The following is a 13425-nucleotide window of genomic DNA, read 5'->3' as shown; positions in this document are numbered from 1 at the left end:
GAGTGTTTATTTATATTTTCACACTTTGATCTTTTTATTTTTTGGGATTTCATTTTTTTTTTGTTCCAAAAATCAAAATCTTTTTACCAATTCATATATTAGAATGAATAAATAATATTATTATTATTACGATTATGATTTGAAAAAAATGATGGTGATAACTTTTTTTTTATTTTTTTTTTTACTTTTACAATGACTAGTTTTTTACACATCGATATGGAAAAAAAAAGAAAAATTATAATTATGACATTTGAAAAAGAAAAATTTCATATATAAATAGTTTATGATAAAAAAAAATTGCCCATTATTCATTATGATGATGATGATGATGATAATTAATTATGACCAGTATGTTCGTATAACATCGACAATCTTTGCACGACAAATAGGACAATGGCCAGATGTTTGCCATTGTTTTACCGAACATTTAAAACACATACAAACATGTCCACATGTATAGAATACACTGTTGATTGGTTCTTCATAACAAACAACACATTCATTACCGAATGTTGTTGATGGCGATGATGTTGTTGATGATGATGATGATGATGATAATGATGTTGAATTTGTTAAACTTTTTGAAATTTGATTATACAATTTACCATCAACATGATGATAATCATTATTTTTATAATTATAATTATGTTGATGATATGCTTTTTTGTTTGCATTTGCTTTATTTTCTCGTTGTATTGTCGGATATGTAACGTATGGCCAGTTTTGTTGTTGTTGTTGTTGTGTTGTCATTATGGTTGGTTTCTGTTTTGTATGATATGATTGATGTTGGTTATGATGATGATGATTATGATTATGATTATGATTTAATGCTATAGAATATTCCATTTGTGAGGATTTATAAACATTATACATTGATATGGCATTCATTAATGGTCGATTTGATTGTATGGAATGATGGTTGGCAAGATTCATTTGTGATTTATGATGATTTATTGTTTGTGAACCAAGTAATCGAACTTTGATCGTACTGCCGTATAGATCGAAAAAACCCCATAAATTCTGGCTTATGTCAACATGCATCAATGTGATTGGACGTTGACGATTTTTCGTCATTATAACTTCACCAGATTCAGTTATGGTGAATGCAATTTCATCACCAGCCATCGGTGAATTGGCAACATCTTTAATTACAGTCCAATATTCTGGACGATCCAATAAATGATGTGAATCTTCAGGTAAATCAGCAACATTCAAAAAATTCGGATTACATGATGTAAGACCAAATGCTAAACTTCCAGTAAACATTTCATCTGTACGCAAAATTTGTAATACAATCTTTTCACCAATAGCTAATGGTCGTTGTGTGAATACATAGCCTTGTGAATAATGATTACTATTGCGTTCAGCAACACATTTATTACTTGAAAGCCGTACATTACAGCCACGAGTTCTATGGAATTGAATTGATTGTTCAAGAAATTTATTTGAATAAATTTGTGGTGATGGTTCATGTGACATTTCATTCGGTAAATCCATCATTGAAACGGATGTGTACAAACGTTCAGGTTCAATGTACATGTTTTTATTACAGCTATTATTTGGCTGATATCGTGGATCTAAATATAACAGGACAGGACAAGACAAGAATTAATGAACAAGTGAGATAAAAAAAAATAGGACAAACAAAATATGGCATGTGAAGAAAATTGATATTTCCTGTTGCCTTGATTTTGAATGAATGACAGTTTATTATACATACCAATTAGTTCAATTTTCTGTGTATTACCATAAAGATCGATGACGGCCCAGAATGGTCCATTATTAATTTTAACATTTTCAAGTATAATACCCTTGTCAACATTATTTATACTATAATGAACATTTCCGTTTGTTGATAGATAGAATGATAATATACAATTTTTATGTGAATATCTTTCTGGTAATGCTTTTGCAAATGTATGACCACAATTTGTAAGATTTGGACAAGCATATTTAGGCAATGAATTTCTTAATGTAGAAGGATCTTTTGTTGTGAAACCAAATCGTAATACACCGCTCCAAAAATCAGACATTTCCACAATACGTATAGAGATATGTTCATTATAACGTACAGGACGATTACTGAAACAGATACCACGACAATAGCTACCAACACGTTCGGCAATCATTCCATTTCCTGTAATACGAATATTCTCACCATGTACTGAATGGAAACCAATCGGTGTCAGGTTATTCGTGGCAATTTGTTGTTGTGTTGTACATGAAAGATTTTTTTGTGAAGCTAAAATTTCATTCATTCATAAAAAAAATAATAAAGAAAAAAAAACAATTGTTGATTATAATTAGTTTTCAAAGATGATTTTGGGTAATTATTCCGTATGTGTTTCTATCATCATCATCAGTGAAGCTCATCCATGAGAATTGGACTATGCCCTCGGTCATGTGTGTTTGTGTGTTCATTCGTGTCAATCTCTTTCTCTCTCATACAAGCGCATAAACGATTAAAGATTTGTCGGTCATCATCTTTTTCTTCACATAAGGAGCAAAAAAATTTCGACTAAGACAATCACGACCAACTAACTAACAAATAACAAAGATTTTCTTCTTCTTGTTTCAAACGGAAATGTCAAATTAATTGACATACATGCAATGGCAAAATACTGTGTTTTGAAGTTGACAAAATATGTCTGTTGCTACTACAATACGGAGATACGGCTCTATAGAGATGATGATGATGAGATTATAGACATCATCATTATCATCGTCATCATAATTATATTCGAGTGACAAAAAAATAGAATAGAATAGAAAAGAAAGACACACGAAAAAAAACCCATTTTTTCGAAATATATTCCCAATACAATAAGTGTATCATTATCATTGAGATTAAGGTAGAAAATGTGTCAATTTCATTTCAATAATCAATCAATAACTTACCTATACGACGAATTTTTTTCAAAAGTTTCATTTTTTTTTTTGGTTGTTGAATTAACGAATTTTGTTGTAAAATAATTTAAGAAATGTGATGAGAATAACTTTGTTGTGGGTGAAAATAAAAATTTTTTCAAAGTTAAAATTCAAAATATAATCAACGATCCCGATGAATGACCGACCGTTCGTAATGGCAAACAAAATTCAACTGATGGTTTAAATAAACGACAACGATCCTTCTTATTCCATTTTCATCATCGACCAGAAACAGGGCCAGTCAGTTTTTTTTTTCTTTTTTGGTTAATCGTCATCTTTTCTCTGCGCTCTTTCTTTCTCTCACCAAAGAGCATGATTCATTCATTGAAAAAAAAAATAATTCAAAAGTTTTACTTTACTATAGTATCACAGAGTGAGAGAGAGAGAGAGAAAATACTACGGTCTACTGAACAAATGTCGTTCATCAACAAAAACGATCATCGTCTGTCCTTATTGTTAGCTGTTAGTTGTTGTTGTTGTTGTTGGCGAAATATAAAATTGACAAAGAAAAAAAAAGAAGGAAATCTGGCGGTGGTCACACACTTACATGCATATATGCACATATGACATTGATGACATATAGACCTTATGTGTGTTTCGATTTTAAAAATCTACGGTTCGGAAATATAGCATCGAATGAAAAACATACATCATAGACGACGGTTGTGTTTTTTGTACAATTATTATTATTACTATGGACATAGAGATTGAAAGGGAGTGTAAGCACCGACGACAACAACAACAACAACGAAAAAAACCGCTAGGACTTTTTTTGATAATAACGATCCTCATCATGATGATGATGATGAACGGAAGTAACACGCCCTGTTTGGTGAAATTGAATATTGAACGGACCCTCTGTGTGTGTGTTTGTGTGATGTTGATGCTCGTGTTGGTGATCAATATGCCTATGAGTATTTTGTATTTTGATAATCAAATTCAACTATATCCAGGTAGTTAACAATAAAGATCATGAGATCATGAGAAAATCAAATATGAATTTTTCTTTTTCTATTATTGTTTATCATACATACAAAGAATATTATTATCATCAAAATATCAATGATAAATTATTATTATTATTGTTGTTGTTGACTCATTTATCATTTTTGTTATTGTGTGTCTTTTATCGCCATGGTGATTCATAATCACCGAGACAAATGACATATTCGTGTGTGTATGTGTGTGTGTTTGTCCGCCGAATTGATCCAAGAAAAAAAAATCTTTGAAAAAATCAACATGGTAAACATTTATAAAAACTTGATATTTTGGTGATGATGAAAAAATAATTTCCATACACACACACACACACACGAATATTATCCATATATAGACATGTACAATTTTTTTTTCAAGTATAATGACCCCTCATATGGATGTGTCAATGTTAATTTTAGCTTCAATGAATGAATGAATTGAACGAACGAACGAACGAACGAAAAGTTCATCAGACCAATATGGATGAATTAGCAGAATGCGAACAAAAAAAAACGAATTGATTCAAATTGATGACGCGTGCCTTGTATTTGGATTTCACAAAAAGGTCATAGTTTTTGGTGATCGTTTTTTTTGGATCGATCCTGATAATCAATGTTATATATGAATGTAAACACACAAGGTTTATAGTGAAACCAAAATGTTTATAGATTAGAGAATGTTATATATTAGCATCTGTTGCTTTTATAAAAGGTCAAAAACTAAAGAAATAAATGAATGAAAAAAAGGCCATGTGTTGTTGGCATTGGCACACACATCTGCCATTAGCATTTTGTTGGTATCGTCATCTGGATATATGAAGAGAGAGAGAGAAAAACATTGATTGTCCATTATTTTAAAATAATAAGATTTAGTCGCGTGGCACAAGCTGTTTACCAGTTCCAAAAAAAAGACCTTATAACCACATCATCATCACACACACACACACACACACACACACACACACACACACATATACACATCTGTCTCTGGAGACGCGTGGCACATGGTCCACATATAATATGAATATTCGATTCAAATGTGTGTGGAATATAATAATGAAACAAAAAAAAACAAAAAAAAACAGAAGGTTTTTTTCTGGAACAAAGTTAGCCACGCGTCAGACAGCAGGTCCATGCTAACTTGAACATTGGCCAAAAACAACTGGTCAAAAATTATTTGATCATCTGTTGCATGGTTGTATGAATAATATAATATATTTGCTGTTGATTATATAGATACGAACATCTGTCATCCACACACACACAAACACATCTCCACCATCGAAAAGACATTATCGTATGTCAAATGAGCCATAGATTATTTCAAATTGTCATTAGCAATTTTTCAAATAAGAGAATTTTCTCATTTTGATATATATAATCAACAGACAGAAAAATTCTGTTTCAAAAAAAAAAAAAAAAATTCGCATCGAATTTCAGTGCTTCCGAATTTTATCTTAGAAAAATGATGATGACTATAATAAGAATCAATTTATTTATTTATTCAAAATGATTAAGCAGAAAATAAAACAAAAATAATCAACAATAAACAAACAAAAAAAACCATCAATGATAACCATTGTTATACTTGGGGAGGGTGGTGATGATGATGATCATCACACACTGACAAGAAATGATTGGACAAGAAACAAAAAAAGAAAAAGAAAATTGTCATTGTCCGGAAATAGCCCGTAAGCAAAGACGACAATAATAATAATAACACCAGTAATAACAAAAGAAAAAAAACAAGAACACATCCCTTCCCATGGAATGAATCTTACACATATACACATACTTGCTTCATATCTAAGAATATTTGTAACATCATCATCATCGTTACCAGGCCAACTCGATATAGATGGTGGTCGGAAGGTTTTTTTCCAGATTTGTCACTGACAACTTTTGTTTTTTTTGGGCGAGTCATCGTCTGATTGTTTTTTTCGTTGTTGTTGTTGTTGTTGCAATGATGATAATCATTATAATGGTTATTTTTGAATATTCTTCTTAAGTGAAAAGAACAGCCTAACAAATAATAATGATAATGATGACAAACAAAAGAAATCTAGTTATCATGATGATTCAAAATGAAAGTTTTTCTCTTGTATTTTTTTCTGTTTTTATGTTCCCTCATTTGTATTATTATTAGTAGTAGATACAAATTATAACGGAACGGAACCACCAACAATCGGATGGTGATGGGCGAATCTTTATTAAGAAACGAAAAATTCAAATTGAAAGTTGATCAACCCATATGCCGCCGGATGACCTTCAATTGATGATGATGATGATGATGGACACATCCCAATTTTTGATGTATTGAGGATGTTAACAGCAAACAGTAAAAAAAAATATAACAACAACAATAACAACAAGTGCCATTCGTGTGACAATTTAGTCCATTGTATTTAAGTTTTCCGGTTTTATTTTTATTTTATTTTTTTCGTTCTTGTTATTATTATTATTGTATTGGGCTACATCCGATGAGAAGATTTGATTTATCAATTTCCGTTCCAATAATAAGGGCCGGGCCCTTTATTTTTCTCGTCTAAATCACTAAGTGTGTCATACATCCGTTTTTTCTGTGGAAAAAAACCGTAGGGTCTGTATATTAGGCAAACAAATATACACACACACACACATAAAGAGATGGAAAAAAATGCACAGGGACCTTTTAACTCGAATACAAAAACTTTTGAAAAAAATAGATAGAGAGACAAAGAGAAACTGCACCTATGATCTGTATTGAATCGTTGTATTGTTGTCCCAAGGCATTATTGGACACATGTTCGAATTTTTAACTTTTTTTTCACCTCCTCTTAGTCACGGTTACATACATACAAATCTGTCGATAATATCGATATACGATATGTCATATATTAAGTCAACAACTTCCAGGATGTATATTCACAATAATATGGATGGATAGATCGAAATGATCGAAAAAACATTGTTAGTCGTTGTTGAAACGGAAATTGTTTTGTAGGACTCTGCGTGTGAATCTTTTCCTTTCTCTCTATATCGACTTGAGTCATTAACAGTCAGTAATAGCAAAGATCAGGTTAGACCAAATTCAGTTCGATTATCATAAGTTGTATGGACGTTGGGAGCAAAAATCAATTATTATCAAGGTTCATTTTGTTCAATGTTAACCATTTCAAGATGATTTCACTATTGACTAACCATTCAAGCATCTAAGAAATTATAAAGCTTGAAATCTCAATTTAATTGAATGGTTTTCAAAAAAAAAATCGAAATAATTGTCTTAAATATAGGATTCACAAATTCAATCATCATTTAATTTAAAACAAAAAAGAAATTCGAATAAACTTTATATAATTGTACTACCCTCTAGTGGTAAGGGGTTGAATTTCTTTGCACATTCTATATATCACACCATGATACACATGCGGAATATGAATTCACATCGTGTGCTCGAAAATCATATCGCGATATATCGATGGTTTTCGTCTCTCATCCATCCACATTCGATTATATTGCATTCAGGTCAAACACATAACATTGGTAGTTATTTTCAACACATTCTTCAATACTATAAAAAAAAAATTCTTAAAGATCAAAATCTGTTCATTTTTTATGCCATTTTCAATTCTGAATATTTATTAGAATTCAAAAATAATTCAAGTATATAATAATAATAATTATGAAATCATTACGATCGATTGGTAATGTTTTGTTAAGAAATTATTTCATTACACGACAAACATCATTGCAAAAAGTTAGTATTTTATTTTTTGTCCAAGTCTTTTTCTGTGTATGTTTTTTTCATGCCAAATCTGATTATTTAATCTGTCGTTTTTTTTCTTTTCACCATTTTTCTTATCTTTGTGTGTCGTCTATTTCTGTCTTTGTTTTTTTGTGATTAAATAAAAATTATCAACATGAAGCATTCACAAAATATTCGCACTATCTATCATACTAGTCAACAATTTCGTGCACCGCCACCACCACCACCACCCTCAGCTTCAGAAACCAGTGACAACGAAAAGAAAATTAAATGCACACTAATTCCCGGTGATGGTGTCGGTCCTGAACTTGTAGCCTCGGTTAAAGAGGTATTTTCTGCATTAGGTGTTCCCATTGAATTTGAAGAACTTTTTCTCAGGTAACGATATTATTAAATGTGCTCAATTTCTAATCATACATTTACATAATTACAGTGAGATTTATCCATCGATGAGTGTTTCAGTTGAAACTGTTATCGAATCAATACAACGAAATGGAATCGCTTTGAAAGGAATTTTATCGACACCCTTTAGTAGCTATGCCGGTGAATTACAAACGTTAAATATGAAATTACGTAAAGATCTGGATCTGTATGCAAATGTAGTTCATATACGAAGTTTTCCTGGTATCAAAACAAAACATCAAGGTCTAGATTTCTATGTTATTCGTGAACAAACCGAAGGCGAATATAGTGCACTCGAACATGAAAGCGTACCCGGAGTAATTGAATGCATGAAAATTATAACCGAAGAAAAATCTTTACGTATCGCGAAATTTGCTTTCGATTATGCAACAAAACATGGACGAAAGAAAGTTACTTGTGTTCATAAGGCTAACATTATGAAACTTGGTGATGGCTTATTTTTAAAATGCTGTGAAGAAACATCGAGACTTTATCCACAGATTTCATTTGATTCAATGATTATCGATAATACCTGTATGCAATTGGTATCGCATCCGGACAAATTTGATGTTATGGTTATGCCAAATCTTTATGGTAATATCATCGATAACCTTGCATCGGGTTTGGTTGGTGGTGCCGGTATTGTACCTGGTGCATCATATAGCACGGATTGTGTCATTTATGAACCTGGTGCTCGTCATACATTTGGTGAAGCTGTCGGTAAAAATATTGCCAATCCAACAGCCATGTTATTATGTGCTGTAAAACTATTGAGACATGTTCATCTACATGATTATGCTGATCTAATTCAACGGGCTATTGCTCGTGTTATTGAAACCGGTAAAGTAAAAACCAGAGATCTAGGTGGTTATGCATCGACAACCGATTATACAATGGCCGTTATTGCTAATTTAGGCATACATTAATTAATTATGATTTAAAAATTATGTTTTTCCTAAAACTATAAAAAAAGATACTGTCTATTATGATGAATTGTGCAAAGTTAAGAAATTTGTTTGTTTGTTTGTTTGTGTAGCTTTAACGAAAAAAAACTTAATCCTCTTACTATTTTTATGAAACAAAAAGCAGGAATTCAACAATCAGAGAATCGTCATTTTTTCTCCAAATTTATTTCGTTTCAAATCATTTCATTACATAATGTTTCGATCGTTGAATATAAATTCATTGAGTGTTTTTACATACAGTATTTAAAAAAACACATTAAAGAGCTGTATAACATTGTTGTTATTGTTGATGATGATGTTTGCTATATATAATTTTTCAAATTTCATTTGGATACTGATGATGATGCGGAAGATGATTTTGATGTTTTCATATTTATATTCTTACAGATCCAATCGATTCCATCCTTTATCGATTTGATTATTTAGAATTATTATTATTATTATATATATTATTATTATTTAGTGAAAAATATTTTTCCTCTTATATTATATATACTTACTTTAAGACCTTCACCTGATGTACCGGAACATGCCTGAATTTGCCATGGACGATCTCTTATGGCAATCAAATGTAATTCTTCGGCTAATTCACTAGCACTAACAGCATTGATCAAATCTTGTTTATTTGCATATACCAATAATGGAACACCCATTAGTTTTTCTTCATTCAATAATTCATTCAATTCGACCGATGTTTCGGCAAATCTTTTTTTATCTGCACTATCAATAACGTATATCTGTATTTAAATGAAAGATTGGATGAAAATGATTTCATTATATCATGATAAAATAAACACACCAGAACATCGGTATTTTCAAAATAATTTCGCCAATATGGTCGTATCTTACGTTGGCCACCAATATCCCAAACATTCAATTTGAATCCTGGTGATTGTACACTTTTGATATTAAAACCCTGTGTTGGTGTTATATGGGTAACATCTTCGGACGCCAATTTTTTTAATATGGTCGTTTTTCCAGCCTTAATTTAAATAAAATTTCGATGATGGAAAATGCATCAACCAATATAAGTAAAACAAACAAACAAACCAAAACTCACATTATCTAAACCAAGTAATAAAATTCTTAATTCAGGATTCGATGTTGATTTGAATTTTTTCAACAATGAAAGTAGACCCTTTTTAAACGAATGAATAAAAATTTTAATCACATGATAATTACATAATTTGAAATGGATAATTACCATTATTTTTTCCTATTTGATCTGAATTCGGTGATGATGTATGAGTATTTTTTTTTATTTGTTCCACACTCACTGTCAAAAGATAGATAGATCATATCTATATGTGAATTCATTGTTGTTGTTGTTGTTGTTGTTGTTGTTATTGTTATTGTCATGGTTCTTGTTGTTTGTTTCAAGATGAAAATCAATAATAAATTCTTCGGTTGTCAACGGTAACCATATGTGAATACTTATATTGTGTGCGTGTGTGTGTGTGTGTGTGCACAAGATAAATTTTCAGTAGATTTTTATTTGGTAAATTCAGCAAAACAAAAAGGTTAAGGAATTTTTTTTTCATACTGATAAAAATCATTTAGTAAAATCGATTTGTTTTTCATTTTTTAATTCATTAGAAGTCCAAGGTGAAAAATTGATGGATTCGAATTTTTGTTTTTTGAATTTTTTTTTTTTGCAAATAAAACTATGGCGACATCTTTTAATGGATTTTTGACATTGTTGTTTAATAAAAAAAAATTCCCAATTATTACACACATGATAGTTTTTTTTATTGTTTTGATTTTTTTTTAATTTTGGAAAATTTTTTGACCCAACAAAATGTCTAAACTTGAAAAGGTTATGATTCTTGGCTGTGGTTCATATAATCCATTGACATTTATGCATCTTAGAATGTTTGGTATGGTTTTTTTTAATAAAGTTCACAATTACATTCATTTATTCAATAATTGCTGTTTTCTTTTACGTAGAACTTGCTAGAGATTTTTTAATTAAAAAAGGTACCTATGAAATTGTCGGCGGAATAATATCACCGGTTAATGATCGATATGAAACGAAAAAATATCTGGCACCAGCCAAACATCGTATCGAAATGATACGAATAGCATTGATGAAAACATTATTCGGTCGAACCAGTTGGTTACGTTTAGATGAATGGGAATGTCGACAGGATCATTGGTGTCGAACATTAGATGTTATCCGACATCATCATCAAATGTTGAATAAAGATAATAATGAAACGATTCGATTAATGTTAATTTGTGGTTCAGATATGTTTGATTCGTTTAATGTACCAAATCTTTGGCATGATAATGATATCGAAACAATCATTCAAGATTATGGACTTTTAGTCATTGTACGCGATAGTTCTGATCCATGGAAAACATTACGTAATTCATCAAAATCACATCTATTACTCAAATATGAATCAAATATCCATATCATTGAGCAGAAAGTACCGAATGCTGTTAGTTCGTCTTATATCCGGTAAGAAAAGATCAAATTTGAATAAATTTTAAACAATTCTTTTCCATTCGACAGTGATGCAATTGCCAAAAATGAAAGTATTCGTTATCTAACCGATGATTCTATCATTGAATACATTGAAGATCATAAACTTTATCGGTGATCGGTGATTCTATGACGCGAAAATCGAATAGATTCACTCAAATTAATTTTAATTGGATTGGAATATATGATTCATCTATTTCCACACTTGCATGATGTCGAAACAGACCTATTGTTGTTTTGATCATCATCAAATTGTGATATTGAATTGAAATTCAACTGAATTTTTTTTGGTCAAAATAAAGATGATTTTTGTCAAACTTTTTTAATCATTTTCAATTTAGAAAAAAATTAATAAAATAACCTTTCAAAATGTGGTTCTTTATATTGCTCAGTTGGCTGGGCATCGTTGTTTTACTCTTATTCTTTGTTCTATCTTTGGGTACGTTTTTTTCGGAATTCTATATTGTTGTGTGGAAAAATTTTCAAAATTAAATTTCTCTCTAGCTACTGGACTATATTATCTAGCCGAATTGATTGAAGAATATACGACAGTTTCATGTAAAATTATACGGCAATTGAATTTGGTAACCATTTGAAAACACAAATTCGATTTAATTTTAATTTTAATTTTTTTTCCATGAAAATCACAGTTTATAATTGCCATCTATGTTGGTCTATTTCTTTTTGAAAATCTTCCCAGTTATTTGATCATTTGTGGTCTTCTAAGTCATCTTAATAATATGGTCATATTGAAAACATTTCCATTTTTTCAGTTATCATCACCTTCATTCATATTTTTCATTGGTAAATATTATCATAATTTAAAAAAATTGAAATTAAATTTTTTTTTCCATAAAATTCAATCCAGTTATGTTGGTCATCAATCATTATCTTGCATTCACCTATTTTGCTCAAGTCAATCTTTACTTTGTTCAGGTGTTGTCTTATTTTACCGTTTGTCTTTGGATTATACCATTTGTAAGTGTTTTGTATTTATATGAGTGTAATTTATCCTTTATTCAATGAAAAAAAAATTTCAGGCCTTTTTCGTATCATTATCGGCCAATGATAATGTTTTACCTACATCGATTGAAAACCGAAATTCTGGTAATTTTTTAAAATTTTTTTTTAAATATTTTTTTTTATAATAATCATTCAATCTTTATACAGATGATCATGATTTAATATCACATTATTTTTCACGAAAAGGAACACGACCAGGATTATTATCAATTTTTAACTATGCCAAAGAATCCATTCTACCACAACAGGTTAAAAAATCATATTAATCCCATCGAGATTTTCTTGAACGAATCGTTTCGGTATTATCCTCATTAATGGCTACATATGTCGATGTTGTTATTGATTGTTGTCGTACCTGACGATTCCATTGATAAAAATAGAATATGCATAGTGAGAATGATATTACACCAATGCTCATTACATATTTATTCTTTGTTTCGTTTCGAATGGTTTCGTTTTTATTGTTTTCGTTTGATTGTAAAAAAAAATAAAGAAAAACATTTTTTAAATTAAAATCCAAAACATCAAGAATGTAAAAATTTACCGGTTTGACAAACAATTCAAAATTAGCGGCACGAAAAAAAGCAGTCGAATCGGGTCGAAATCGATTGTTAGTATTCGGTCTATTCGATTGTGGATCTGCCATTATTTGATTTCCGAAATCCGAATGATGAATAGGAATTTCAACGTGAAAAAAAATCAATTTTAAGCAAAAAAAAATACAAAAAAAAAACAAACTTTCAATCTATGAATCGAACAAAAAGTATCATACACACACATACATTGACATTATTTAACCTGTTGCAACGACATTGGAAATATCCAAAAAAATGGATGAAAATGATAAAAATACCAACAACGTATAAACTGGACATTTGTAGTGGGATCATTTTATGA

At 30.2% G+C, this 13425-nt stretch overlaps 5 protein-coding genes and 1 long non-coding RNA gene across 6 annotated transcripts; 3 read left to right on the top strand and 3 right to left on the bottom strand.

The window, feature by feature from the left end:
* Positions 1 to 134: 134 nt before the first annotated feature.
* Positions 135 to 3212, bottom strand: LOC124498594 (protein neuralized). The gene is made up of 3 exons (XM_047062378.2): positions 2899 to 3212; positions 1721 to 2242; positions 135 to 1577 (listed from the first exon to the last, which is right to left on the bottom strand). The coding sequence occupies exons 1-3, from the start codon at positions 2927 to 2929 to the stop codon at positions 340 to 342; spliced, it is 1791 nt and encodes a 596-aa protein (XP_046918334.1). The 5' UTR covers positions 2930 to 3212; the 3' UTR covers positions 135 to 339.
* A 4095-nt stretch (positions 3213 to 7307) lies between these two features.
* On the top strand, positions 7308 to 9307 carry Idh3b (isocitrate dehydrogenase [NAD] subunit beta, mitochondrial). The gene is made up of 3 exons (XM_047062031.2): positions 7308 to 7641; positions 7811 to 8028; positions 8084 to 9307. Exons 1-3 carry the CDS (start codon positions 7567 to 7569, stop codon positions 8976 to 8978), a joined length of 1188 nt encoding a protein of 395 aa, XP_046917987.1. The 5' UTR covers positions 7308 to 7566; the 3' UTR covers positions 8979 to 9307.
* Positions 9164 to 10421, bottom strand: LOC124498299 (ADP-ribosylation factor-like protein 3). Its single transcript, XM_047062036.2, has 5 exons — positions 10222 to 10421; positions 10078 to 10155; positions 9817 to 9999; positions 9518 to 9754; positions 9164 to 9421 (listed from the first exon to the last, which is right to left on the bottom strand). Exons 1-5 carry the CDS (start codon positions 10222 to 10224, stop codon positions 9341 to 9343), a joined length of 582 nt encoding a protein of 193 aa, XP_046917992.1. The 5' UTR covers positions 10225 to 10421; the 3' UTR covers positions 9164 to 9340.
* A 328-nt stretch (positions 10422 to 10749) lies between these two features.
* Nmnat (nicotinamide mononucleotide adenylyltransferase) lies at positions 10750 to 11875 on the top strand. The gene is made up of 3 exons (XM_047062033.2): positions 10750 to 10894; positions 10965 to 11481; positions 11536 to 11875. The coding sequence occupies exons 1-3, from the start codon at positions 10816 to 10818 to the stop codon at positions 11621 to 11623; spliced, it is 684 nt and encodes a 227-aa protein (XP_046917989.2). The 5' UTR covers positions 10750 to 10815; the 3' UTR covers positions 11624 to 11875.
* Positions 11736 to 13050, top strand: LOC124498298 (protein TEX261). Its single transcript, XM_047062034.2, has 6 exons — positions 11736 to 11944; positions 12010 to 12089; positions 12156 to 12309; positions 12374 to 12483; positions 12546 to 12612; positions 12676 to 13050. Exons 1-6 carry the CDS (start codon positions 11875 to 11877, stop codon positions 12792 to 12794), a joined length of 600 nt encoding a protein of 199 aa, XP_046917990.1. The 5' UTR covers positions 11736 to 11874; the 3' UTR covers positions 12795 to 13050.
* LOC142597430 (uncharacterized) lies at positions 12818 to 13381 on the bottom strand. Its single transcript, XR_012832158.1, has 3 exons — positions 13311 to 13381; positions 13073 to 13167; positions 12818 to 12958 (listed from the first exon to the last, which is right to left on the bottom strand). It is a non-coding gene; the product is annotated as an uncharacterized LOC142597430 (long non-coding RNA).
* Positions 13382 to 13425: the final 44 nt, after the last annotated feature.

This window comes from Dermatophagoides farinae, chromosome 3 (genome assembly GCF_024713945.1).
Source record: "Dermatophagoides farinae isolate YC_2012a chromosome 3, ASM2471394v1, whole genome shotgun sequence".
Classification (NCBI taxonomy): Eukaryota; Metazoa; Arthropoda; class Arachnida; order Sarcoptiformes; family Pyroglyphidae; genus Dermatophagoides; species Dermatophagoides farinae.
The sequence above is the reverse complement of the archived record's forward strand: the minus strand, read 5'-3'. Positions and strand labels throughout refer to the sequence as shown.

Bases quoted from the DNA above. Each gene is read 5' to 3' on its own strand.
- Nmnat (XM_047062033.2), top strand. From the start codon at position 10,816: ATGTCTAAACTTGAAAAGGTTATGATTCTTGGCTGTGGTTCATATAAT. The intron at 10,895-10,964 runs GTATGGTTTTTT...TCTTTTACGTAG, and splicing joins TATGCATCTTAGAATGTTTG to AACTTGCTAGAGATTTTTTA. The intron at 11,482-11,535 runs GTAAGAAAAGAT...TCCATTCGACAG, and splicing joins GTTAGTTCGTCTTATATCCG to TGATGCAATTGCCAAAAATG.
- LOC124498298 (XM_047062034.2), top strand. From the start codon at position 11,875: ATGTGGTTCTTTATATTGCTCAGTTGGCTGGGCATCGTTGTTTTACTC. The intron at 12,484-12,545 runs GTAAGTGTTTTG...AAAAAATTTCAG, and splicing joins GTCTTTGGATTATACCATTT to GCCTTTTTCGTATCATTATC. The intron at 12,613-12,675 runs GTAATTTTTTAA...ATCTTTATACAG, and splicing joins GATTGAAAACCGAAATTCTG to ATGATCATGATTTAATATCA.
- Idh3b (XM_047062031.2), top strand. From the start codon at position 7,567: ATGAAATCATTACGATCGATTGGTAATGTTTTGTTAAGAAATTATTTC. The intron at 7,642-7,810 runs GTTAGTATTTTA...ATCAACATGAAG, and splicing joins GACAAACATCATTGCAAAAA to CATTCACAAAATATTCGCAC. The intron at 8,029-8,083 runs GTAACGATATTA...ACATAATTACAG, and splicing joins TTTGAAGAACTTTTTCTCAG to TGAGATTTATCCATCGATGA.
- LOC124498594 (XM_047062378.2), bottom strand. From the start codon at position 2,929: ATGAAACTTTTGAAAAAAATTCGTCGTATAG. The intron at 2,243-2,898 runs GTAAGTTATTGA...ATGAAATTTTAG, and splicing joins GAAAAAAATTCGTCGTATAG to CTTCACAAAAAAATCTTTCA. The intron at 1,578-1,720 runs GTATGTATAATA...TGTTATATTTAG, and splicing joins ACAGAAAATTGAACTAATTG to ATCCACGATATCAGCCAAAT.
- LOC124498299 (XM_047062036.2), bottom strand. The intron at 9,755-9,816 runs GTGTGTTTATTT...ATTTAAATACAG, and splicing joins TTGAAAATACCGATGTTCTG to ATATACGTTATTGATAGTGC. The intron at 9,422-9,517 runs GTAAGTATATAT...AAATCGATAAAG, and splicing joins CATCAGGTGAAGGTCTTAAA to GATGGAATCGATTGGATCTG.